The sequence below is a fragment of the Prunus persica genome, chromosome G3, assembly GCF_000346465.2.
Source record: "Prunus persica cultivar Lovell chromosome G3, Prunus_persica_NCBIv2, whole genome shotgun sequence".
Taxonomy (NCBI): Eukaryota; Viridiplantae; Streptophyta; class Magnoliopsida; order Rosales; family Rosaceae; genus Prunus; species Prunus persica.
The window spans coordinates 27,066,144-27,089,812 of record NC_034011.1 but is presented as its reverse complement, the minus strand read 5'-3'; the positions used below and the strand labels follow the sequence as shown (position 1 = coordinate 27,089,812).

General features: G+C 39.8%; 4 protein-coding genes across 6 annotated transcripts; 2 read left to right on the top strand and 2 right to left on the bottom strand.

Annotated features, from left to right (window-relative positions):
- On the bottom strand, positions 561-8,247 carry LOC18782429 (transcription factor ICE1). The gene is made up of 4 exons (XM_007216025.2): positions 6,588-8,247; positions 5,777-6,001; positions 2,184-2,354; positions 561-994 (listed from the first exon to the last, which is right to left on the bottom strand). The coding sequence occupies exons 1-4, from the start codon at positions 7,725-7,727 to the stop codon at positions 914-916; spliced, it is 1,617 nt and encodes a 538-aa protein (XP_007216087.2). The 5' UTR covers positions 7,728-8,247; the 3' UTR covers positions 561-913.
- LOC18782116 (zerumbone synthase) lies at positions 9,706-12,892 on the bottom strand. Of its 3 annotated transcripts, none has more exons than XM_020560932.1 (3): positions 12,500-12,892; positions 12,189-12,272; positions 9,706-10,982 (listed from the first exon to the last, which is right to left on the bottom strand). In XM_020560932.1, the coding sequence occupies exons 1-3, from the start codon at positions 12,517-12,519 to the stop codon at positions 10,175-10,177; spliced, it is 912 nt and encodes a 303-aa protein (XP_020416521.1). In that variant the 5' UTR covers positions 12,520-12,892; the 3' UTR covers positions 9,706-10,174. The 3 variants fall into 3 exon arrangements, with proteins under 3 accessions (XP_020416521.1, XP_020416522.1, XP_020416520.1); XM_020560933.1 differs by having other exon boundaries at positions 9,706-10,979; XM_020560931.1 differs by having other exon boundaries at positions 9,706-10,985; positions 12,500-12,891.
- Positions 14,520-18,693, top strand: LOC18781891. Its single transcript, XM_007215355.2, has 3 exons — positions 14,520-14,740; positions 14,832-16,075; positions 17,605-18,693. The coding sequence occupies exons 2-3, from the start codon at positions 15,500-15,502 to the stop codon at positions 18,319-18,321; spliced, it is 1,293 nt and encodes a 430-aa protein (XP_007215417.1). The 5' UTR covers positions 14,520-14,740; positions 14,832-15,499; the 3' UTR covers positions 18,322-18,693.
- LOC18782243 (pentatricopeptide repeat-containing protein At3g26782, mitochondrial) lies at positions 20,469-23,558 on the top strand. Its single transcript, XM_020558710.1, has 2 exons — positions 20,469-21,600; positions 21,741-23,558. Exons 1-2 carry the CDS (start codon positions 20,683-20,685, stop codon positions 22,782-22,784), a joined length of 1,962 nt encoding a protein of 653 aa, XP_020414299.1. The 5' UTR covers positions 20,469-20,682; the 3' UTR covers positions 22,785-23,558.

Genomic DNA, 23,669 nt, shown 5'->3' with positions numbered 1-23,669 from the left:
TGGTGGTCCAATCCAAGCAATGAAATTTGAGGCTAGCCTTACCCAAATTCGGTTTCCATAAAAAAGGACCATGGAGGAAAAGAAGACAGCATCTCCAGCGAGATAGGCCATTTGATTGGTAAGCAAGCAAGAGAAGGGGAATCAAATCTAAGACTTCTGGTGCATGATAAATACTTTTAATTTCAATCACTTAAGCTACAAGTTCATTGCAAAAAGGTGATTGATTGTTCACAATTTACAAACATTTGCAAAGGGATTTCCCCTGTATGGTCAGTCGTTATAACTAGTGGTGTGGAAGTGGTTTCTTAAATTTTTTTTCTGTCCGTTTGTACTCAACATAGTTTCTTGGTTTTGTTATATTGAATTTCATTTGTTTTAACATAAAAAATACATCACAAGGACAAGGGTGGTGGTCCCTCCCTGTCCCTTCCATCAAAATGGGATGGTTTTTGCCATGAACAGTACGAATACGACCCCTGACAATTAAAAGAAATTCCGCATGCATGGTTGTGACCTAATTATATCACTCCTGCAAGCAAACGAGTAAACAGAAACAGCTATTGAAGAGAAGATAGTAATTATTTTATTTTTCTTTTCCTTTATTTTGTTGGGCCACAAAGGAGATGAATTTCAAGAGCTGAAGTTACTGAAGATAACATGCCAGTTATTGGCTGATTCAATACAACATATTCACTACAACAACAACAGATGATATATTAAACCTCTCCGGACATTCGCTGACATACTTGGATCTGCAGTTCACCATCTCTAGCTCTAGGCCTAGGCTCGACAAATGGGAATGAGAAGCAATTGCATTTACAACTTCCAAGCTACTTGAGGTACTGCAAACCACACCGTTATATTAGTGCCTCCATCTCTCCAAGCTGCAATTTTGAACTGCTTCAGCCTTGAGTCACATCATCTCGTGAAATCCTGCTGAATCCAAAAGTACTGCTTTAATTTGCTCAGGCAAGAATTGACTTTCCCTGCATTGCTGATTAACATACAAGATAATTAAATTTGCATTAAGCCAAAAAAGTTTATTACTACCATCTACTTTGCTTAAGTAGAAAAAGGAGAAGCAGGGGAGCTGTTTAAAGACCACAAACATTTAAACAGTAAGCATACCAAAATTGCATTTCATGGCATTTACACAAGATGTCTCATACACTACCAAAAACAAATTTTATACCAATCAAACTTGGTCGCCAACCATGAGTAATATTTTCAGGATTGAAGTCCTTATGTGAAAGTCATTAATCCAAACAAAACAGACTGAAAAGCACAGATCTTCTTCAGCATACATTTTCTTGTTTTCTGTTTCAAATTTTCATTATTTGAAAACATTCTGTATTCTAAATCAATTCAATGATGCAAAACAAAGCACGCACCACCATGTTCCCTGTACCCAACAACTTACTATCGCAGTATCACTTATCTTGACGGTGATAAAAATCTCTCAAGAAAATTCTTTTTTTCCATTTATCATCTAATGAGCTCCTAAAAGATGGCTTCATACACAAAATGTAACAGTGGACTGGTGCATTCATATTGCCATGGAAGAATTACATAAGATTTCATTCCAAGGCATCCAAATGCCCCCATCCAGTTTCATGATAACAGGGATAGTCCAAAGTAGGAAGCCTTTCTTGCATCTAGGAAATGACTGGATTAGATCTTCACGGGTCATGACAATCTAAATCAAAATATTAAAAAATGAAGTGGTTTACATGTATTAATGTGTGTGAAGACACTTGACCCTAAAGTACTCCGCATGACATTAGTAATGGGACTATTATTTGGCAATGGGGAATACGGAACAGAATCTCAATGTCAGGACTTATCCACATCTTAGTTAATCTTTCCTCCATTTACAAGGTTGTGCTTACTTATCCTTGCACATCCAAGGGGAAAACAAACCGCTGCTTTTGTGTGTATTATTTTTAGAAAATCGAAGTTCACAAGCAACAAACATGTCAAACACATCTTTTTTACATATCCTGTATTAAAGTAGAAGATTTTTTGCAAAGACTCAGGATACTACAATACATCAAATCTGGATGTCAAATCATAAAGCACCAAGCATGAAAGGCAGCAGAACATACATAAATATGTTCATGTATATTTTATTAGATGTTAAGACAATTACTCTTATGCATTTGCTAACAGATAAAGAAGCATACCTCAGCACGGAACACATCCAAAGCAAACCCATTGAAGCAGCTGATCACCGCCTGCTGGATGTCCAAACCAAGGTTGTCCAAGGCCCTCATAGCAGAGAGCAAGAGCCCTGGTCTACGAGCACAAAACATGTGGATATTAACAGTTCTTCCTTCCCTTACCCGCACCTCCACCTGCAAGATACAGTGGCCCAAAAGTTATAACTTAAAGCAAACTTCTTAATCATACATTACATAACCTTCACAGAAAATGTATTAGTTTTGCATGAGGTTGTGGGTCTAGACACTGTTGAACGGAAAATTTTCACAAAAGCATTTAGCCAAGAATTTGACTTGGTTTAGAATTGAATTTGTTTTGTCCCTGCAACCTTATCAAGAAAAAAAATATAAAAATAAAATAGATGTATTTCGGTGGTTTTGAAACACCAAGAGATAAGTATCTCAGTTAAGAAGTGGTCATAGGCTTGAATTCAAACTCATCATAAGATAGCCTCTATAAGAGGCATGACACGAAGAAAAAAAAGGGGGGACGGAAAGGGAAGGCAGAGAAGAGAACGGTGGGAGGAGAGAAAAAGAAAAAGGAAGGCAGAGAAGAGCCATTTCAAGGTAAAAATACTAGTTTCATGGCACAATTTTCTGATCTTTGCTCAAGATTTCAGGTTCTGTTCAACTCAAGAGTTCCTGCCCATGATGATTTCTATCATCATAAAAAGGGTCAGTAATCTCTCCAAGGATCAAACACCTCCAGGACATCCAGCTATGGATTGACAGTCAAGATGATTGTAATCATCATGAGGTCAAGTCCTGATATGCTCCGAGATGCAGCTCCGCTCTGACGCTTCCAGGATGTGCTCAACATCCAACTCACAAGCACTCCGTAAGGATGGCTTATCATGATGGGCTAACCATCACAAAACCAAATCTGGTGGCTTTGCAAGGAAAGCACGAACTGAGGTTTGTCTTTAACGTGGGTTGTGCCGCAGAGAGATAGCAGACAGAGAAAAGGAAGAAAAAGTTAACGAAGGCATTCACTCAAATACCCAGTCATGGTACCGACTGCCTTTTGTCCTCCAATGACAACAAGACAAGTTAATTGTTTTTTTAAATGAAAGCTGCATACATATCTGCAGTAGGCAAAAATTATATCTGCTGTTTACACATCAACAGAAAAAAGCCTGCGAAGGTGAGCCCCTCCACGTGAAAGCTAAAGAAAAAAATCAGCCATGCTGAAAAAGCAAAACAAAATGAAGAGTTAAGTGTGGTGGTGAACCCACCACTTGCGAGTTCAAAGGAAGAGGACTTCTTCCTCTTTGAGTTGCAGCAGAGTAAGGAAAAAAAAAGAAGTCTTGGACTTCACGGACCTGCATGTCCAAAGTGAATCCAAGATTATGAAAAAGGGATGGGCTGCAACTCTACATACAGCAAAACAAGGAATTTGAATTATGAGTCTAAATTCTATTGCATGAAGCTTATGATAAAAAAAAAAATGGTGTTGCTGTGGGGCTGGCGCAGTACAACACGTTTCTCAAGACCAATTCAAGATGGTTGGGTCTCTCTACGATGCCTTCAAGCATCCAAATGCCAAGCAAGATTGTCATGATGTGGCTTTGCTGCTCAAATGCTCCCATCCCAGGATGCCTTTAGCAATACATGGCAACAACAACGAAAGGACAATAAAATGTGGTTGAGCAAATTAGTTTTCATTGATAATCTGAGTAAGTAAACTTGCTGAAGATACTAGTGGCTGCACATGCAAGATTTTAGTGACGCATAAAGCATAAAAGCTAAAGGAAAAACAGAAGTGCCTCACGCTTTGCTTGCAAGTCCATTTAAAAAGGACCAATGATTTGCTCCAAGTTTCATCCTCAACTGTCATTGTGCAAGTCCTACTTGGACCAAGACTCATGAAGTCTTTCAAGTCCCTCACATCACTTTTGGTGCCTGCAACAGGTGGAAACAAAGTGTCTACGCACTTGTGCCCCTTCGTATTCCAAGGGACGAAGGATTGAGTTCACTACTTGTAACACCAAGCTAAGCAAGTGTACAAAAGTGTCAGCGAAGGTTCACGAGAACTAAATCAATTGATAGTCAAGAAGGCTCAATAAAGTGCTTGTGGCATTCAGGTATATCTGGCCCAGTGCTCAAATGCAAGATGGCTACCAAACATGCTCACAAAATCCCAACAAGAAATATGGGAATCAATCACTGTGGCAAAGAAGCTATGTCAAGCGACTCAACCATACTACGACCGTGACTCTAATCCAAATAAATGATTGGTCATGTTTCGAGCTTCAAGCTCACTCTCAAAAGTTATCGAAAGGAGCATCAATATGGATTAATGGGCTTATCAACCACAATAGCCCATTAATCTCAAATCCTCCAAATCATGCATGGATACAAATGCAAATGTCAATTGTAGAGAATTAGTGGGTTCATCAAAATTGCTCATTATTTTTCTTGGACATTGACAAAAAGAAAAATGGTATAAAACCATCCAATTTTCTCCATGGGTCATCTACCCATGCAAATTCCAAATGAGATTAAATTCAAATATCTCAAACACAAATTCTCAATTAGTGGGCCACACTTACCCATTAATTTTCAATTTTTCCCATAGGTCATCTACCTACGGAAACCTCGAAATTGTCCCAAAGACACAAATTCTCAATTAGTGGGCCACACTTACCCATTAATTTCTAAATTTTTGGAACTACGTCGGTTTGATCCCGTCAAGGGTACGTAGGCAGTCTAACATCCCAATAGACGCAACCGTAATCAAATTTAAATATCTGGTTTATCTTAACCAAATTTTGCCAAAACACTTTCCCAAACGCAATTGTCAATGTTTAGGAAAAATTAATGGGATAATTAAAATTACTCATTATTTTTCTTGGACATTGACAACAACGAAAGTGGTACAAAACCATCCAATTTGCCATGGGTCATCTACCCATGAAAACTCTAATGAGATTAAATCCAAGTCTCTCAAACAGAAATTCTCAATTAGTGGGCCACACTTACCCGTTAATTTCCAAATTCCGAACTACGTTGGTTTGATCCCTTTGAAAGGGTACGTAGGCAATCTAGAGATTCAATCTAGATGCAACCATCCCAAATGCAATTCCATATCGAATCCCTGGTTTATTCAGCTAAATTCACTCAAACACTTCTCAATACAATTCAAATCAAATTTCCCTCGCAATGAGTCATTTATTCATTGCGATTCTTTGAACTACAAGTGGCTTGATTCCCGCAAGGGATACGTAGGCATCCTGAGGTTGGACTTGGGAGCAGTTGCAAAATCAAACACACACGTTCTGTTTCTTTATGATGGAATCAAAGGGTGTTCCCTTGAAGCAAGGGATTGTAATTAAGAGACTTGCGTCTCGAATGGGTCGAACCTAAAATAATAAAACCCCGTTATTTAATTAGTGGTGGTGAAATTATATTAGGAGGATCACATTTTCCTTCAACAGACACCAAGTAATAAGAAACCTACATTGCATTATACTTTGACAATTGAAGTGTATTTAGGAGTTTGGAATCATACTGCATGTACATGCGTCAAACTATTAAATCAGGTGAACAAAATTTACCTTCGCAGGTTGACCTTTGGGGCTTGGAAAGGAGCTTGGGCAGAGCTCTTCTTTGACACGGCAGGGAAGGGTGGGTGGAGTGGGCGTCAATGGTTGAAAGCATGATGAAGGTGGCAACAAGGAGCCAGGTGGGGCAGACTCCAGCTCGTTATGGAGGTCATTAATCCTTTGTAGAAGCTCTTTCAAATAATCAATTGCATCCCCTAATATGGACGCCCTATCCATCTGCATACATGACAGAATAATCAGCAGGTATTATGACTGACAATAGAGAAGCCATAAATCACAAAAAGGAACTTGAAGCCCACAAACAATGGCCGCAACTAAGGCACTCTGGAATTGTCATTGTTCCAGGAGAAATAAAATATCCAGAGCCACTAAGGCAACTACCAAAATCTTAACTTTCTTCAAGACCGTGTTGACGAATAGTTCATTCCTTCTATCTTATGTAAACCTCTAATATGTTGTTCACCATCAAGATTTCTTGCAGTTTTCAGGCAAAGAGAGGTAAAAAGAAAAAGAAATCTGCTAAAAGAGAGCACATCTCATAGTTCTTCCACTAAAAAAAGAAATTTGCACAATATCACATCCAATCATTTCTGAACCATCTAAAGAACAATTAAGCTTATCCTCGAAGCCTTTTAAACGGCCACTTCAAATAAAAACGATAGAACAAGGAACTCACGTGAACCAGGTGCATGAATCTCAAGCCAAATGTAAAATTAAAAGGATGATAACAGAAAATAAAGCACAAAGAAAGTTGTTAGAAGGAACGAGGCAAAAATAAATTAAGGGACAACCAAGGTCCTACCTTGCTTATCTTGGGTACAACAGACCTAAGCATGTAGAGCCTATCATTGAGCTTCTTCCTCCGCCGCCTCTCCGCCATCAGATTTTTCGCCGGTAAACCCTTCTTCTTGCCCTTGCGGTCTCCGTCAACACCAGTGACTGTGCTGTTGGCGTTAGAATTGCTTCCAGCATTCTTCACATTCTCCTCCACTTGACTATACTCATTAAACTCATCCGAGTCATAATTCAAACCAGACACATCCATACTCCCTTCCTCCATTGCACCCTCCACGTTCTTCTTCCTCTTCCTCTCCAAACTTTCCAAAACTCCTCCGTATCTGGGCCCCGAAATCTCCAAATTCCCCAATTTATCGGTCCCGTCACCGCCGGAGTTTTGACGAAGCGCCGCTCGCTTCTGAAAGAGAGTGGGATGAGCACCCACGGGAGGGAATACGTGAAGGGGTCTCAGCGGCTTAGGCCTGTTGAGTAGCTGAGCACCCCCTGAGCCATCGAAGCCTTGGAAGCCAGTAAGGCTAAAGTCGCCATCGAGCACAGTGTCGTTGTTGGGCGCTGGCAGCAACCGAGTCGTTGGGAACTCGGCGCTCGAACTCAGTTCGGGAGTACCCATCTGAGACTGAGAATTGAGGGTCGTGAAACCCATCAAAGCAGAGGAATTGGAAGGTTGGTTTCCCTGGAAGGAGCTGAGAAGGCCACTGTCGCAGCCCAAATCGAAGCCATTGTCAAAAGGGTTGGTGGAGACGACGTTGAGGAGAGAAGAGAAACAGGATTTGGGGGGGAACAAGTGTTGTGGTGGTGAAGGGTCGAGAGAAAAGGCCTGAGAGGGAGAACAGGAAGCGGAGGAGTCCATTTGTTGCAGCATAAGTGTGTTTTCAGAAAAGCAGGCAATGTCTCTGATATCTGGCTGGCGGTGGTTAGGGAGGGAATGGAGGTCTTGGTGATGAGTTGGGTTGAGAACATTGTTCATGTACCAGTCACCTTCCAGCATCGATTTGAAGTTGGAAAAAGAAGCACCCCAGCTCGACTGTTGCTCCTTTTTCGGCTCTCCCTCGTTATTATTGTTGTTGCTGCTGCTTCTGGTCCAAGATGCCGCGTCATCTTCGTCTCCGCCCATCCAAACGGCGCTGCTGGACATCGGTAGCATGACTTTCTGTTTTCAGCTTTCCTCTCTCTTTTTTTCTAAAATAATGTATTGTAAGTTGCCCCAAAGATACAAAAAGGGAGGGGCTCAATTACAGAGGTTTGATAGAAAACTGAGAAAAGGGTAGGAACTTCTGCTCAGACTGAGACTGAGAGCATCATTTTTAAGAATAAACGAAGGCAAACAGATTCCCAAAGTGTTTTATTTGTTTCTTTTTTTTTTTTTGCTGGGAAATCTTCGAGTTTGAATGTTATGTTTTGTACTAGACTAGTCGCGACTCTCAGGCAGGCCGCAGGAGGTGAAAATGAATATAGACCGCTGTGTGCTTATCTATTATGCGCTCGCTGCTTTGTTGGCTTGGATTTTGTTTGGAATATATTTAAGGGACTCCATTTTTATTTTTTTTACTTGTACAAAATATTTATTTATTTTGATGCGTGACAAAACACACAAAATTTACTCATAACACTTAAAAATAGGGTAGGTTATTATAAGCTTGACCTTTTTTTCTTTATGCAAAAAGTAGCTAAAATTTGTATAGGTGAATGGAGGTTTAAGTAGATAAAAAATACATAAGGAAATACACGAAATACATGTGATTTTTTTTTAATAAGAAGTAGCATTCTTCATAAGAAGACAAATGGTAGAACTGTAAATGTTTTTTTAATATAAGTGATAGTCTATATTAAAAGAAAAGAAGATTTCTTACACACACAACTAAGATGCTATGAGGGTTCGAATATAAGACATTTAGTATGCAAATCTAAGTCATTTTCCACTGATTTAGACTCCATTAACAGAACCGTAATTTAATATACATGACTCTCAAAAAAATTTCACAAGTAGAGCACTTTCGGACTCTCAGTCATGCAGTTAAATTAGGTTACCAGAGCCCTCAAGAGAAGGCCAACCCAAAGCGACATCTGTTCTTCTAATTTGAAATGTAAATTACCCAATTAGCAAAGACAGAGAGCTATACCTGTATTATATATCACAAGAGAAGTGTTGGTAAAGAATTCATTTGGTGGTTAAAATACATGCTTCATTATTAGATTTAAAACAAGTTCAACTATTTTGCTAAACCCTATGTAAATTGTATATATATACATTATATACTGTAGTTTGGAATTGAATACATGGCGTGGCAGTCAAAAGTGTAGTTGATCACGTGTACTACTACTTCAAATTTGAAGAATCAACAACAATTGTTTGTTTGTTCTATGCCTTTTTTTTTTTTTTTTTGGCTTTTGTGAATATAAATAGGTTTACGTGGTCATAACCTGCAGTGGCGTAGCGCGGCAGGTGGCAGTCTGGCACAAGTGTGAAATGTGTAGAAGAATTGGTGTGGCTTTTGCACCATGCAAATTGCAATTCAAAGTTGAAAAACATAAAAGCAAAAGACCAGTTTTTATTGGAATAAATTTTCCAAAAGGAACCCCAAGTTTCTCGTGATTGCTTTCTCTCGATTCACCGCCGCACCTATATCATATCTACACTTTGAAACTTGTGTATATGGATCCAAGCCATGCCCATGCATCATGCATCATATTGATATTATTATTAGGGTCTACGATTGATTCTTTGACTCTTGATTGCGTGGCTGACCAGAATTTAGAACAAGAGTCGTCTCTTGATTGATTCTTTGACTCTCATCTTCTTCTTATTACGATGGAATGGAAGAGTGACTCGAGCCCTCCGTCACAAGAACCACAACGACCACAGTAAAATCTACGATTCCTCTCACTTCACGTGATCAGCAGACTAGTCTTTTAGTTTTTTAGTCCAGTCTAATCTTGTGTGGATAACTTGCCTAAATACGTGGCACACATGCATGCAACTCACCATTCATTCTGTTTCAGATTCAGATCCATCCACCATCCACCATGCAACGCAATTCCCAAATTCCCACGATTTCATTTTAATTTTAATTCTTTCTTGCAAAAAAAATAGAAACAGTGAAAGAAAAAATTAAAAAAGTATCTGTCTGTCAAGTAAATTTGAACTTGGCGGTATGCCCGACATGCATGTGGAGGAGACTGAGAAGACCCTCTGGATCCAAACGGTCTACGTGCGTGTGCTTGTCAAGTACATTAATTTGCGAGTTTAATTTGAACATTTCAAATTCAATTTGACCTACGGAAGCCAAAGGCGGTGCTTCATTTTCAATTTTGAAACAATACTAATAACTAAGGAAAGGATGCTGAGCTGCCAGTGCCGGGCGGGTCCATCAAACATGACAGCTAGAACACTAAACCCTACAAACTGTGAGCTGGGACCACTCCACTGGTGTTGTTATCTGTAGTTGATGTGCCATATATGGTGGTGGCCCTCTTCCTAAACGACGACGTGTCTATACTCTATAGGCACGCACACACTGTCACAGACAACTTAACTTTAATATTGGTGAAAGAAAGGTGATAATATACCCTATTACTTGTTACATAAAGCAATCACAGAAATTGATCCGGAGGAGGGAAGCTAAGAGTTTTGAAGCAGGTAAAGCCTCCATCCACCACTAGGTTATGACCCGTCACATACTTTGCTTCATCCGACGCCAGATACACCGCTGCTTGCGCCACATCTTTTTCCTCACACTTTGCACCCTTCAGCTCCCCAACCCCATTCACAATCTCTATCACCTGCTCCCGCGTCGCACCTGGATAAAACTGCCCTATCTCCCGCACCGACATCTCCGTCGGAATCGGACCCGGCGATATGCAGTTCACTCGCACCCCACTTCGGCACAGCTCGCTCGCCACCGACTTCACCAGCCCCGGTATTGTAAATTTCGATATCGAGTAGGGGTGAGGCCCCAGCCCACCAAGGACCCCACTTATGCTTGATGTGCACAGTATGGACCCTGCGCCCGCAGGTACCATCACTCGAGCCGCATGCTTCATCCCTGCCACCGCACCACGCACGTTGACCCGCATAACGCGGTCAAACTCCTCGAGGTCGAGGTCGGCGATGCTGGGCGGGAACGCTGGTCCTGTTATGCCCGCGTTGTTGTACATTATGTCAAGTTTCCCATGCCGGGCCACGGCGGTTTCTACAGCTTCTGCTATTTGGGACTCCAATGAGACGTCGCATTGGACAAAGTGGGCTGCTGGGCCCAGCTCTTTGGCGACTTGTTGACCCAGCTCAGAATCTGTGTCTGCAATGATCACGTGCGCCCCTTGTTGGATGAACTCCTGGGCCGTGGCCTTCCCGAGCCCACTTGCCGACCCTGTTATTAGGGCTACCTTGCCTTCTAGCCTGCTTCTTTTAATGGAACGAAAACATATGTTTTTTTATTTATAAATAGAAGCGATATTTTAAAGCATCTCAAAGTAATCTAATTTATAAAGAGGGAGAGAAATTCAAACTTAGGTACAAGGGTACGGACTCACCAAATAATGACCTACCAAAAACACATGTTAATGATGGAACTACAAGAAAACGAGATGCATAAAATGCAATGAAAAGACAAAATTAGTCTCGTCCTTTGAAAAAAGAGGTATATTGCAGATAGGAAAAAGGTGATGCCAAATGAAATGATGATATGCTGTGGATCGAAATTCCGAAAAAAATCACCGAAAAACAAGACCGCCGCATTGAAGATATAAAGTGAATGTGAAAGGCTAACCTAATCATTAATATTCTGCAGTGAAATGGAAATGAAGCAATTTTGATGGTAGTAATATGAAAGCGTTTAAGAAATCTTGCATAGTATCGGTTACTTACTGACTTCAAATATTTGAATTTGATGTCCAATAATAATTAAAGTTGAAAAAACAAGTCATATGCGTTGTTTTGTTAGATCTACCATGGCCTTGACAAACATTGCATGTGCTGCACTTACTGTTAAACCTTAAACATCGTTGTCTTGTCAACACCATTAAACTTTTGCATAATTTGAGTCATTGACCTTAAAGCTATCACATTGAATTCAAGACAGACAGCATATAATATGCCAAAATTAATTGCTACGGAATGAAATTTAAACGCGGAATAACTCCACGTTATGTATAATTACGGAATAAAATTTAATCGCGGGATAATTCAATGTTATGTAAAATTTAATTATCTAAGTAAGTGATTTATGACGTTCATTGTGAATTTATCAGAACGGGAAATTACTTGAAAATTCAACTTATTTTCTTTTTTGCTAATTTGAATGTCAAACAGCTGTCACAACACTATGCAGTGCAGCAGACAATATGAATGGCGCAAATAATGACTAAATGAACACAAAAACAGACAGTATGAAATGAAATGAATTGCACAAATACTAAGTGACAATTGACACAGTGGAAGGGGAGGTAGGAGATTTATTAGAGACATTAGCGAGGAGAAACAATAAGTAATAACTTTGAATCTGCAGCTAGCCAGGACACCATCGCATCCATATTCAGGTATGTTTAATAAACCAAAGCTGCAGCTATATATATATGTATGATGAGATGAGGCAGATAAATAAAATACCTTCCATGGCCACCACCAGCTCTTGTTGAAAAAAGTCTCGTTCGCTTCAAGAGAAAATCATTGCAGCTGTTCAGCTTAAACTCTCTGCGGGAAAAGAAATCCACCCGAATATCCCTCAGTTCAGTTTCCGTAAATTGTCAGCCCATAAATTTCCAGGTTTTGACATAAATCATGTGTATATATATATATATATAGAAACTGAATTATATATTTCATTACGATCAACAACAAAGTTTAACATACAGAACAGATATATAATATAATCAAGAATGAAGAAATAGTAAGAGCCCAAGTCAAAGGTGTAAACTGACCTAGCTAGAGATCTGAGCATATCAACGGCGAAGATCTGAACTCCGATATCTGCAAGAGAAAGATGTATGTACTTGATGATCTCAATTCTCAAACTCAGTGGCAGCAGCACTACTCAAACTACCAAAAAGGCCCAGAATTTTATTGGAGGGGAAGAAAAAGTGAATTGCAGTTGTCGTTGTGCACACGCATTTTCATGCACACAGAGAGAGAGAGGGAGAGGGAGAGAGAGGGAGAGGCAAGTTGAATGAAGATGGTTTATAACATCTCCTGTCATATATATTTATTGATCCTTAATTATGAAAACAGGAAAGATGAAGCTAATAAGTAATAGTTTTTCAAAAGGGGCTTCTAGGGAAGTATCTCAATATTTTTTGCCCACTTACCGCGGCCGGCCTGCCGGGCACTACTAAGGAGTGCAATTATATATTTGTAATTTAATATGGAATGTTTACATATGCGCCAATTATTAAAATAGAAACTACACTTAGAATACTACGATAATATGGTTACATATTATACTATAAGTAGATATTTATTATACTATTCTTTAAAAGAGAAAAAAATACATTATGTTGTCCACTTATATTGTAAAACGCGTACAAAATGTACCACGTAACCATACTACTATAATATTCTATAATTTTCCTCAAAAATTTGAAAATATATGTCGCATATGGTGCTTTCCAAGTCCTTTTCTAAATATTTCTCAAATTCAATTTTTTTATATTTTTTATTTATGAATAAAATTTTAGGGAGACATTGACTACTCTCATTACCAGCGTCAGAGCATACCCACAATCTTGAGCCAGAAGAACTTAAGTGTGGCACCCAATTGCCAGTTGCTACCGATATAAATTTATGTATGAAAATTACATATAACGTACTAATGAGAACGAGACTCGAATACTCTGATGGGACCACACACAGTCCAAAAACCTTACCAATTGAATCAACCCTGATTGGCTCTTTATAATAAATTATTTGCACCATTCAATGAGAGACCATTAAAACTGCTGGCGAATTCAAATTTTCAAACATCAACTACGCTGTATGCGAAAGTAGCTACACTTATTTTTGTTCCCGTTAGTTCCATTTTTCTGCATAATTTTAATTGAATATGAGAGCGATATGAGTGACGGGAGGGAGACATATACAATTTTTTATTTAAATTCTTAAAAGAAAGAAGTCTCCTCCTAATCGTCCAAAATAAAAAGTTATCCTCACCTCATTCTATTAATAATATATATTTTATTTGGTAGACTTAGACTCACCCAAAATTAAAAAAATAATAAAAAAAGAAGAAGAAGAAAGAGGGGATAAATAAGCCAGCCGTATCAAAGAAAGTAGCTAGAACCAGAGGTCGCTCGTTGTAAAATATAGTGCAGATAATATGATGAAGATATGGATTCGCACGCAAGTTATTCTTTTGGACCGACCATTTTTAATTTTGAATTGAATCTCATTATCCTTCAAAACCCAATTAATAAAAAGGAATGCTAGCTACATACTTTTAGAAAAGACTACCTATGCTAGGAATAGGATAGGATTGTCATGTTATTGCAAGTATTGGTGTAATTGTTAGATATATTTATACTTGGGTTAATAATAATAATTAAGCCTAAGATTGTCATGTTATTGAGATTATGGAGACAAACATGAGACAACTCAATGAACCTACAGGCTCAAAAGTGCGGGATTACATATTTATTGTCTGTTAATCAACAAATTAATTATTCTTTTCTGGCCCTGCCCTAATCATCTTCTTCTTTTCTTAGCCCCACTGTCCTCATTAAACATTTCCCGTTAACAAAAGGGTATCCCTTATAACTTACAATCAATCAACTAGTTCAACACTGGCGCGATGTTTTGGTGTTTATTTAATAGTCCAAGTCCAACAAAAACCAGACTCGCGCCCACCATCATCATTCATCAAGTCCCTTGGATTGGATTGGACTGTTGTTTGTTGGTTAGTGCCTTCCTTCCCTTTCGAATCCCAAAGAAAGATAGCAATAGACGGGCCTACAGTGGACTGGGCCTGAGCACTCTTCATTTTTTCTTTTTTTTTCTTTTCTTTCCAAATTATTTACGGAAACTTATTAACCAATGAGATGAGATTATAATGAGAGAGACAGATTGTTGTATTGTTACTTGCCAGCCAGGGACCCGGGCGTTCCAAAGGAGGAGTACGACGTCGTTGCTTAGGGTGATCATATCATACGTGTCTGTTTTGTTGGTCAAAGGTTTTCGATCATACTTGAACAGTTTTACTGTGATTGATTGATAGTCAATAGTAGCTTAACTTTCTTTCTTTTTTTTTCTTTTCAATTTTAGGGATAATTTTATTTGCCTGAAATGTTTGATTTACTAGTACGAACAACTGCGAAGGAAAGGAAGGAAGGGAGACTAAAGAAAGAAGGAGAAGCAGTTTGTTGATTTAGGAGGAGGAGGAGGAGGAGGAGGAGGAGGGGGATAGGTGGTGGCGGACTTTCAAATCAATCGATATATGGACATGGAAGTATCGAAGATATAGAGGGAGGGAAGGAGGGAAGGAGGGAAGGAGGGAAGGATATATCACAAGTCAAACTCAAACGACACAAGAAGCAAGCAGATGTACAAACTACAGGCTACACCAATCTCTCTCTCTTGGTCTTCCATTGGATTGGATCTCTCTTTCACTCTCACGGTCTCTCACCCACACCCAGCCAGCTACCTCCAGCCAAACCATCTCATTCATTTTCTTTTATTTATTTATACAATACAATACATCACCAGCTTTATTTTCACAAATTACTGCGTCCAGATCTCACCTTTTCTTCGTCACAAAATTAAAATAACATAAAACGGAAAAAGATCTTACCTTTATCTCCCTCTCTCTCATCTCTCTCTCTTTGTAGATTTAGTTTCCTATGTTTTAAGCAGGATTCTGCCATTGTCCTCGTCACTACACGGGATCTCTACTGCTACCTCTCCTCTCTAATCTCATCCTACTACATAAATTAATGGGTGCCACCCAGTCCGTACAAGTGGTCGAAGAAAGCGAAGAAGACCAAGAAGAAGAAGAAGAAGAAGAAGAAGAAGAGGAAGGAGAAGAGAACGATATTGGTGAGCCCATTAGAAGTGAACTGGACAAGGATTTGATCAAGAAGGTTCTAGAACAAGAACCCGAGATGCTTTGCCACGCATCCGCATCGCCGCTCTCGCCTCAGCTCTCCTCATTGGGCACCCCGCGCCTCGGGCCCTCCATCAAGGTCTGGGACCCTTACAACGTCCTCGCTCCTCCTCCGCCTCTTCTGCCGCCGCCTCAGGGCTTCTCCCGAAGCTTCTCCTTGAGTTCCAATGCCATGGAGGACGACCGCTTCATGACGGAGGTCTTTTTGATTAGTCACGGCGAGTGCGAGTTGAATTTGCGGCCCGATTTGGTGGGCGGCCGCTGCCCTCAGGCGGCTTTGACCCCCAATGGGAAGCGGCAAGCCAGGGCCTTGGCGGTGTTCTTGAATTCCCAGAGGGTCAGCTTCAATGCCGTTTACACCTCCCCTTTGGATCGTGCGCGCTCAATGGCGGTTTCCGTCTGTCAGGTACTTTTGTATTTTTCAATTCAACTTGTTTCAATCAGTCTTCCTTGAGCCTTGAGCAGCTTAGCAGTTTAGGATTCTGATTATGCGTTGGAGACTGATGAGTATATTTCTCTTGCTTACTAGTTTAGAATTTTGATCATGCATCCGAAATATGCACAATGTTCTGATTCTGTTACTTGGATCAAGTGTTTCCATTTAGCTGGCTGCCTCAAGATGCGTTTTCCTTGTGACTCTTATTCTCTCTGGTTGTATTCATTAGTCGCTAAATCACTCCTGGTTATTACTAGTGATTACCAGTCCATCAATATATTCTTTTGGTTGGACAATTCAATCTCCTCCAGAATATGTATTTCAAAATACTAGTATGTGTATTCTGAATTTACCATTTCAAGACTTTATAGAATTGAGCATACCTTACATGCACGCCACGAGGATTTTTGAAGGCTCTATTTTCTTTTCCCAAATTGAGTTGTACTCTCTTCAATTCTTCTCTGTCTCTTTCTTAGTGATGGTTTTCATGTGGAAGAAAGGGAGAGCCCTATAGGGATTATTAACCGTGATAAAATGATATGTAATAAAACAACCTAGATGAAGATCATGCGCTGAAGATGATCTGTTTTGAAGCCTATCTGTAATGCTATATAAAACAACCTAGATGAACTGTCTTAAAATGATCAAGCAGCCTATTTTTTACTAGTATGCTGCTGATTGTGTTTGATGAAAATCCCTGGCCTACATAAGTGCACCCTTGCCATCCCAAAATTTAATTCAATCCCCATTCAACCAAGCTATGTCACTATTCCAAGATGAGAAGCAGAATAGTAACATGGTTGAAAGCTGCAAGGGAATAATGCTAGCCTATAATTTGGGAGATATTGCCATAGATAGTTCTAAATGGTAAATATAAAGACTACTCATAGTCGGGATCAAAAGCTTCTTCGAGCTAAATTTTTGCTTCATGAGTGTAACGAAGCTATAAATGCTAATATGCATCACTACTGTTGCTGTCCTCATAGGCTTGGTCGCATGACTAGTGTGGAATCTTTCACAGTTATGGCTCCTTCCTTCTAAGAAATGGCCTGGTACATGGCTTCATGAGTCCAAGTAATGTATTCAGAACTATGTTTCTCAGATGCAACAAGGAAGAGCAGGAGATGGATAAATAATTTGAATCAGAGTCATTTTGGCAGAATCAATGTTGTCCTTGACTGTTTTGACCAAAAGAATTCTCAGGATCAGATATTCGTGTCGGATTTGGTAGTGTTTGGTTAACTTCACTTTCTCCTTCTCTTTCATCAATTGTTACTGTTAGATCGCCGGCCTTTTGGATCTTCTTCTTCTTCGTCAAGAGTCAGATCATTGGATCCCCCTTTTAACTGACGATCTTGACACAAAGAGTCTTTGTAATATTGTTTCCTCATATGAGCAGCCAAAAGATAATGCAAGATATCTGTTATGTGATTTGTTTATGGTAGAACTTTGGTATCTAAGATCTGTTTGCATATATCTAAGTAGTTAAAATCATGCAGGAAATGAACTTTCCAGTGGAACAGATACAAGCGTCGGATGCACTTGCAGAGATGAGTCAGGGGGATTGGGAGGGGTGCCCCCGGTCAGAAATATACACAGCTGAACTTTTGAGCTTCATTGACAGGGTTCAGCCTGATTTCTCTGCACCATCAGGAGAGTCACTTAGACAAGTGGAATTTCAAATGGTTCAATTTTTAAACGGGACAGTTCTGGGGCTTACTGAAAAGTTAAGAGCGTACTTCTCTTTCTCGTCACACAATCAGAATGAGAGCCAAGGATTTTCACACCATAATTCTCATGTTTTAACCAACTCAATTCATGACCGAGAAGGGTCTTCTCTCCCACCACCTCAATGGGATCTGCTTCACAGGCAGCGGCAGGGGCTCTTAAGGAAAAAATCTGGTAAGAGCCGGCTACAAGTGGTGACTACAACCGGAGATCAGGAGGTTGAGGATGAGATTTCCCCTCGGGAAGTCAATCACCAAAGTTCCCCACATGATTTAAGTGGCAGGAGCTCCTCTTCTGTGTCTTGTATTGGCATCTTCAGTCATGCAGTGCCAATCAAGTGTCTCCTCACAGGCATCCTTGGATGTAGCCCATTAATGTCACATAAGATTTGCATAGAGGATTCTTCGGTGACAGTTTTGCAGCATTCATGGAGAACAGGTTGGCAGATAAAAAGGTTGAATGATACTGCACACCTCAGGCTTATGTAGTTATGTTAGAGTTTTGGAGTATTGAATCGATCCTTACATTATATCGACTCATGGGAAACCCGGCATCATCAGAATGTCAGGAAACACGATTTTGCATAAATTTGCAATATACCCACCCCCCACCCCCCCGCCATTTGTTGTAACATTTGCTAAATTTATTTCAACATTTACAACTCCAAAGAAGAAAGCATTGTGGTTGGAGTTGGATCCTTGTATTGGGTGATTCTTTTTATTTGTAGCTTTAGCAGGAGATGGTGTGAAAATCATGTATTTCCTGTATGTGGAAGAAATTAAGCTCTTTCACAATTCAGAAACTTTGATGAGTTGATGCATGCAGCCATGCTATAAATACGTATTATTCATTCATTCTCAGTTGGAACAATCTCATGATTCACCACTGACCACTAACACTATGCTGGTTTCATGCATGTTATGTAATGCATCATCATATTCAGATCATAAGCTTCCATACGGTACTTGTTGAATAGCTCTTGAATTCCTTTCTTTGTGTTTTTTTTCTTATGGAAGATTCTTTGGCGTTTATGCCAAAAATTGTAAAACCAGTGTTAGAGAAGAAAAAAAAACAGAAGCCATGGCACAGTGGTTCTATCTCGATTGCTAGTCTTGTCTCCAGCGTGGGACTGGGTTGTACTTGGGAATCGGGATTCGTGTTGTAATTTTCTTCTCTTATTAATTTATTTATGAGTCTTAGCCAACGGCAAAAACTCACAAAGTAGTATGAGACAAGACAGGTGGGTCACAACCCACATGGGATGATGCGATTACGGAAGGCAGCCGAAAGATGCGGATCGGATCACATTGCCAAAAATTTAAGAGCCGAGTGAGAAGAAGAAGCCTGGCTATGCTAGCTTCTTCCTTAATTCACTATCTTATTTGATTCATAATACAAATACAAATACAAATACAAATACAGTACTCGTCTTTTGAAGCACAAACACATGTATAGCATGAGGTCTCTAATTACCTGCTGAACAAATGTTAAGACAGCATAGAATCTGTGCTAGTTTTTAATATATTACCATAACCATACCGACAGACTGACAGACAGACAGACAGATGAATGACGAGAAACAAAAAGGTTCCAATAAATAAGAATAAAGGAGGAGGGTAAGAGTAAGAGAGCAGCAATTAAAACTGCCACTGTCCATCTCGTGACTTCACTGCACCAGCAAACAGTCGGTCACACAGACAGATAGAGAGACGGAGACACCCAAATTCCCAGTCTCTCTTATCTTGCTAATACTATATAATATTGAATTGAAGGCTTGAAGCCCCAGTCCAGTTCAGTCCAGTTGAGCTAAAATCTCTCGGAGAATATTAGCCATGGCTCCTCCTATGAAGAAATTGTGTGCAGTTTTAGGCATAGCCATCCTCTTTGCTAGTTTTAGGCATTGTGTGCCAACGCCAACCATTTCAGCTTCTCCAGCCGTTTTACCATATGGAAAAGCACCCAACAACAACATGTCCTCCTTTTTCCCTACTTCTCCTACTTCTGAGGCATTTGGACCAGTGGCAGTGGCAGTGCCCAGTTCAGGTGAGTTTGTGGGGAAGGTTAATTCATCCGCCGACTTCAACCGTGGGTGTGCTCTTGTTGTAATATATGCTGCAGCCCTTTCTACTTTGTTTCTAAATCTTGCTTAACTACTACGTACTCCATCGACTTGTACAATTAATGCCAGAGCTGTTTCTTATTAGCTACGATAGGATAGGATTTCAGAAGCAGATCAAGGGCTTGTAATAATAATTTGCACCTGCTGTGCGTTGACTTGCGATGATTTTGGTTTCTTTTCTAAGTTATCCACAAACTACTTTCTCCAGTTCAGTTCAGCAGCCTCATCTGAGGTTATTAATTATTTAATAGGGAGACTTTGGAAAAGCCCAAAGGAGAGAGAAAAAATTTAAAAGAAGTCAAAATGGACAAAATTATCCTTATTTATTTTTTGATTTCCTAAGGAATCCTTTACATTTGCATGTCTTTGGTTTGAAAGTTGAGAGGTTTTTCTGTCTTTTTTGAAAAAGCTTTGGCTTTTTCCAAAAGTGAAAGTTTTTTTATGGGTAAAACCTAAATTTACTTATTTATTAATACGTGGCTTATGAAACTTGAATTTCTTGATAAGTCGATTCAAGACAAAATTTAGAATATCAAATGAAATATGAGTTTACGCACTCTTCTTCACATGTAGATATAGTCATATAATACGCTTTTGAAACTTACCAACTTAAGCCAAGAGAATGAAAGGATAGAGATTTGCTTGGCAAACAACATCCCACATTCAACTTGTTTGCTTGCCTAGCGGGAATCAAAAGCACCAACAAAAATGAATGCATATGAATGAATGAATGAAGATTTCAAAATCGAGTTTTTGTCTCATCAACAGACGGCCGTATTCAGTTTCAGTAGTCAACCCCAACCTCACTACCTGGTTCAGCAAATACGTGGACAAAAACGATGTCTCTTCCTGGAACTCAGTCATTGCCGACTTGGCTCGGAGCGGTGATTCTGTCGAAGCACTCCGAGCATTTTCTTCCATGCGAAAACTCTCTCTCAGACCAACCCGCTCCTCCTTCCCTTGCGCCATCAAATCATGCTCAGCTTTGCTCGATCTTCACTCCGGCAAGCAAGCTCACCAGCAGGCTTTGGTCTTCGGATTTGAGTCCGACCTTTTTGTCTCCTCTGCTCTCATTGATATGTACTCCAGGTGCGGCCTATTATCCGATGCATGGACACTGTTCGATCTAATTCCTCACAGAAATGTGGTTTCTTGGACCTCCATGATCACCGGCTGTGTCCAAAACGACCATCCCCACCAAGCCTTGTCTCTCTTCAAGGACTTGTTGATTGAGGAAATTGACAATGAGGATGTTTCTTTAGACCCTGTTGTTGTGGTTTCTGTTTTGTCGGCCTGTTCTCGTGTATCCAAAAAGGGACTTACACAATGTGTTCATGGGTTGGTGGTGAAGAAGGGTTTTGATGAGGATTTATGTGTTGGGAATACTTTGATGGATGCATACGCCAAATGTGGCGATCCCAGTCTGTCTAGGAAGGTGTTTGATGGGATGTCTCAAAAGGACTTGGTTTCTTGGAACTCCATGATCGCAACCTATGCACAAAGTGGATTATCTTCTGAGGCATTGCAAGTCTTCAATGGCATGGTAGAGGATGGTGACTTCCACTACAATGCGGTGACGTTGTCAGCTCTCTTAATAGCTTGTGCACATTCTGGGCCTCTGCTGGTTGGGAAGTCTATACATGATCAGGTATTTGAATTACTGTCACGCCCATAATTTTACATTCTGTACATAGGGTATTACTGTAAGCTCTCAACTAATCATTCTGTGTGTTACAATTGAAAAGAAAAAGTTTAGTGACTCTGCCATCTTCGGTCTTTTTTGTATAGGTTCTAAAAATGGGCTTGGAAGAGAATGTGATAGTGTCTACCTCTATTATCGACATGTATTGCAAATGTGGAAAAGTTGACATGGCAAGGAAGGCATTTGAGTTCATAAAGGAGAAGAATGTCAAGACATGGACTGCCATGGTTGCAGGTTATGGAATGCATGGCCGTGCCAAAGAAGCTTTGGAACTCTTCTACAACATGATAAGGGATGGCATCAAACCAAATTATATAACATTTGTGTCGCTTCTAAATGCTTGCAGTCATGCAGGTCTATTAAAAGAAGGCTGGTATTGGTTTAATACCATGAACCACAAATTTGGTGTAGAACCTGGGATTGAGCACTATGGGTGCATGGTTGATCTTCTTGGGCGTTCGGGTGATCTTAACAAGGCTTATGATTTAATAAAGGGAATGAGGGTGAGACCAGACTGTGTAGTATGGGGTTCCTTTCTTGGGGCTTGTAGGATACACAAAAATGTGATGTTTGCAGAGATTTCTGCTAGAAAACTGTTCAAGTTGGACCCAAATAATTGCGGGTACTACATCTTGCTTTCAAATATATATGCTGATGCTGGAAGATGGGAAGATGTCGAGAGGATGAGAGTACTTATGAAGAATCGCGGGTTGGTTAAACCTCCTGGATTCAGTTTGGTCGAACTGAAAGGTAAGGTTCATTTATTTTTAGTTGGAGATAGAGAGCATCCTCAACATGAGAGGATTTATGAGTATCTGGAAAAACTAACTATCAAGCTGCTAGAAGTTGGTTATGCACCCAATGTGACTTCAGTTCTACACGATGTTGATGAGGAAGAGAAGGAAATGGTTCTTAGAGTTCATAGTGAGAAGCTGGCTGTTGCCTTTGGAATCATGAATTCTGTACCTGGTACAACAATTCAGATAATCAAGAATCTTCGAGTTTGTGCTGATTGTCACACTGTTATTAAGTTGCTTTCCAAGGTCGTTAATCGGGAAATTGTGGTCAGAGATTCAAAGCGATTTCATCACTTTAGGGACGGGTTGTGTTCTTGTGGAGATTATTGGTGATGGCTCTGTTAAAAGTTTGGATTGATAAGCAATATTGGCTTGATAAACGACCTTAGGCATTGATAAGGTGTTAAGAATCATAGCAATGCAGAACTGCAGCTATCATAGGCATTGATTGAAAGAAGTTGGGCTTATTAGGAATTGGCTTCATATATTTTGCTTCAGTTTTGGTGAGACTGGATGCCACTTGTGATACAAATGTTTTTCAATGAACAGAAGACAGTAAATTATATATGTAAACTAGGATTCTTGTCCTGAAACCGCAAACCACTATTCTACCAAGGAGATAATGATCATGCTTGAGAAGATGGCTTATTAAGGCAATGAAGGTTCTAGTTCTTGAAGAGCTCTCTCATTTTGCAGTTTCACCTTCGACCACATGATTCAGAGAAACAGTATGAGGATAGGAACCAAATCCTCTAATTCTGAATCTTCAGACATTCTACAGCTCTTGTGTTATTTCTGGTGCTGCTAATGAATGCTAGAAGTGGGAAGCAAATAAATGAGGTTTTTCTAAATTAAATTATGATTTGATCTTCATATTCGCATCTTCACATGGTTTATTTATGCTGGCTTTTGTTGACTTTGTAATTTCCATATGTATACGTGGAGGTGTAACTAGAAAGGAAAGTAAGAAAGAAAATTTCTCTTTATGGAAAAGGAAATTTGAGTAGTCGTCTACAACGAAACTGAAGTTTGGAAATTGCCAAATTGAAAGACCATATTCTGTATTGATTTCCCCGAGATATGCCTACGAATATACGATTCCAGCTCCCCATGGGTTGGTACTTGGTATTGTGGAGTCTGTTTCTATAACCGTTGTTCACACTAGGACGACATAACAAAAGCCACCTTCCTACCATTTACAACTCCTTTCTCATACAC

Bases quoted from the DNA above. Each gene is read 5' to 3' on its own strand.
- LOC18782116 (XM_020560931.1), bottom strand. From the start codon at position 12,519: ATGCTCAGATCTCTAGCTAG. The intron at 12,273-12,499 runs GTCAGTTTACAC...CTTTTCCCGCAG, and splicing joins ATGCTCAGATCTCTAGCTAG to AGAGTTTAAGCTGAACAGCT. The intron at 10,986-12,188 runs GTATTTTATTTA...TTCCATTAAAAG, and splicing joins GCTGGTGGTGGCCATGGAAG to AAGCAGGCTAGAAGGCAAGG.
- LOC18781891 (XM_007215355.2), top strand. From the start codon at position 15,500: ATGGGTGCCACCCAGTCCGTACAAGTGGTCGAAGAAAGCGAAGAAGAC. The intron at 16,076-17,604 runs GTACTTTTGTAT...AAAATCATGCAG, and splicing joins TGGCGGTTTCCGTCTGTCAG to GAAATGAACTTTCCAGTGGA.
- LOC18782243 (XM_020558710.1), top strand. From the start codon at position 20,683: ATGAAGATTTCAAAATCGAGTTTTTGTCTCATCAACAGACGGCCGTAT. The intron at 21,601-21,740 runs GTATTTGAATTA...TTTTTTGTATAG, and splicing joins GGAAGTCTATACATGATCAG to GTTCTAAAAATGGGCTTGGA.
- LOC18782429 (XM_007216025.2), bottom strand. From the start codon at position 7,727: ATGCTACCGATGTCCAGCAGCGCCGTTTGGATGGGCGGAGACGAAGAT. The intron at 2,355-5,776 runs GTAAATTTTGTT...TGTATCTTGCAG, and splicing joins CCAAAGGTCAACCTGCGAAG to GTGGAGGTGCGGGTAAGGGA. The intron at 995-2,183 runs GTATGCTTCTTT...TATGTTAATCAG, and splicing joins TGGATGTGTTCCGTGCTGAG to CAATGCAGGGAAAGTCAATT.